The sequence below is a fragment of the Montipora foliosa genome, chromosome 12 (genome assembly GCF_036669935.1).
Source record: "Montipora foliosa isolate CH-2021 chromosome 12, ASM3666993v2, whole genome shotgun sequence".
Lineage (NCBI taxonomy): Eukaryota > Metazoa > Cnidaria > Anthozoa > Scleractinia > Acroporidae > Montipora > Montipora foliosa.
Genome location: NC_090880.1, coordinates 3,613,301 through 3,615,800, shown reverse-complemented (window position 1 = coordinate 3,615,800; position 2,500 = coordinate 3,613,301). Strand labels below are relative to the sequence as shown.

The 2,500-nt window shown below is 39.1% G+C and overlaps 1 protein-coding gene across 1 annotated transcript in view; it reads right to left on the bottom strand.

Annotated features, from left to right (window-relative positions):
* Nucleotides 1–2,030: 2,030 nt before the first annotated feature.
* LOC137980559 (olfactory receptor 14A16-like) overlaps nt 2,031–2,500 on the bottom strand; it is a 972-nt gene continuing 502 nt past the window's right edge. Inside the window, exon 1 of the mRNA XM_068828017.1 lies at nt 2,031–2,500. This exon is cut by the window's right edge and continues 502 nt beyond it. Within this exon, the coding sequence (XP_068684118.1) occupies nt 2,031–2,500 (470 nt within the window).

Below are 2,500 nucleotides of genomic sequence, written 5' to 3'. Positions count from 1 at the left end.
GGGTTTCACCAAGTTGTAGGCTAACCTCTGAATACACTACCACTAATTTGCATAACAATACCATCCATTGTTTTCTGTTTCGTTCAGCAGTCTCTTCCAATGGTTCATTTCCGAGTTATTGCATGCCTCAGTTTCAAAGCGAGTCCTGGGGCACAATCATTCAAATGAAAATGAGTTCCGTGTTCCTATGTAAAGCAAAGTCATTTCCCTTTCAATGGTTGAGCAAAAAAGATTCACTTCGAAACCGAGACAAACTGCAACTTGGAAATGGTCCATTTATTTCCCTCGCTGGCGCAGAAGTCAGGTGCGGTTGCAAACAATCAATGAACTTCCGCTTGAATCAAATAAAAGTTCTCAAAACAACGAACGTAGTGACTGCTGTATACAACAACCCTTTTTTTCGTTTGGAGAACGATCCAGAAAACAATAGATGATATTCTTATGCAAATTAGTGGCAGGGTAGTACTTAGAGGTAAAACTACAACTTGAATGAAAGCCTGTAACTTCCCCATTGCAAAAAAGCGAAACAACAGGTTTAGTTAATTAATCTTGAAAACTCTGAGCCGGCAACGACAGTGCATTGAAATATGTTGAAATCAGATTTAATAAAGATTACAGATTTCTATCATTTGTCCTTCCAAATAAAACCCCCATGTTATTTGCCCGACTCGAGAAAATTATTATTTTTTTCTTTTGGGTACTTTTGTTATTTCCTTTCAGTTTACCATGTTAATTCAGTTTTAATTACAAAAAATAATATATTATTTACTCAAATTTCAGATTAAAAAAAAAACTGGACATCTCGCATTATTATGTGCGTGGATGTGCGTGGTTTATAATAGCCGTTTTGACGGTCAGTTTTTTGCATTACAATGTAATCTAACGTGAATGCGAGGCAATTTCGGGTTAGAACTACAAAATAGCCCGAAATTGCCTCACATACATGCTAGATTATATTGTAATGCAAATGAGAAAACCGAACCGTGAAAACGGCTATCATAATTGTTGTTAATTAACGGCTTTTCACTGAAATCCATGAATTCATTTTCTTTATTTATAGGATTCTAAGTATTGTAGTCCGTCCTTGTGGTGGGCACAATATCAATTGGAGCTTTACTCCGTCGAATTACCCTCATAACCAAGGTTGCGATCCTCGCGAATAAAGATCGTTCCTTCCTAATTATAATGAAAAATGTAACTTGTGATAATCGTTATCATCGTAAATTGCCTTTTTTCCGGCACGTAGTTGAGGCCTGGTTAAGAGTGGCAAGCGCTTGGACTGTCCAGTGATCCGGCGGTTTGTAAACGAGTGAGCCGGGCACTCTACGGTCAGCTCAGCCTTCGCTGCTTACACAACTCCAGCTTCGTTTATTGTTATATTGCGCTGAAATCATGAAAGTGTTATGCGTCCGTTAAGTTGTATACGATAGCGTTCATTTACATTGTAAACAGTGTTTTTCAATAAACCAAACCCCTAGAACCCCAATGGTCGCACCGCTGCCTCGGTCGGGGGTAAACGTTCCCAGGTGTTTTCCACCTGCTGGTTTTATATAAGGGTGTTCGTGTCCGGCTCTGGTGAATTGCTCTCAGTCTCTTTATAATAGATTTGATGTTTCAATGTGTTCGTACCCATTCCTATGATGAATAAATGGCACGGTAGCTTGGCTGGCCGACGTGCCCATGTATCGTCTTGGTCGAATGTCCAGTTGAGTAATGGAGGCCGAAAATGCACTCACTCAACGTCCACTATAAAGGAATTAAAATATAACAACGCTGGTGTTCAATGCTTCCATTTTGAGATTGGGTTGGGTAACAAGTAGGTTTATTATCCCTGAATTATTATATTGAGGTATTCAGTCAGCCGGGTTTTCATTCCGCACAGAAAGTGATGTGAGGTAATTACTAAGGCGATGGCAACTACAATAAAGAAGACCGACACTTAATTTCTGTTTCCTTTTGAACCCGGCCAAGAGTGACTACCGTCACAGCAGGACCGTAGATCTCAGTTCTCAAATAAACGCAGTTCCGTTTTAGTCACTTGTACAGAATGAACTCTTAACTCCATAGCGCAATTCATTCATTCTCCACAAATAAAGAGCTGGACTAAGAGATGGAGATAAGAAGCAAATCGATAGAGAAGCATAAAACACTGCAGTTGCTTCCAGACAAGAAAGATTCTCGGCTCTGCTTAACAAAAAAGCTATCCCTCCGACGACTGGAGTTAAAGTGACAGAAAATAGAGCAAAAATGTATAACATAGACTTGACAGATCTCTTGTATTTAGCTAAGTTTATTGCCGGTTGTCCAAAATTTTGAGAAGATTGGTTCCCTTGAACTTGTTGCTGGTGCTGACGAATTATTCGATAAACTTTGTAGTAAGCAAATGACATAATGAAGTAGCAGAGCACTATAACCACAACATTGATAATAGTTAAAGCCACATCTACCTTTCTAAGAATCAAATACTGCACAGCATTTGAAACTAGTAATAAAGCTGGAA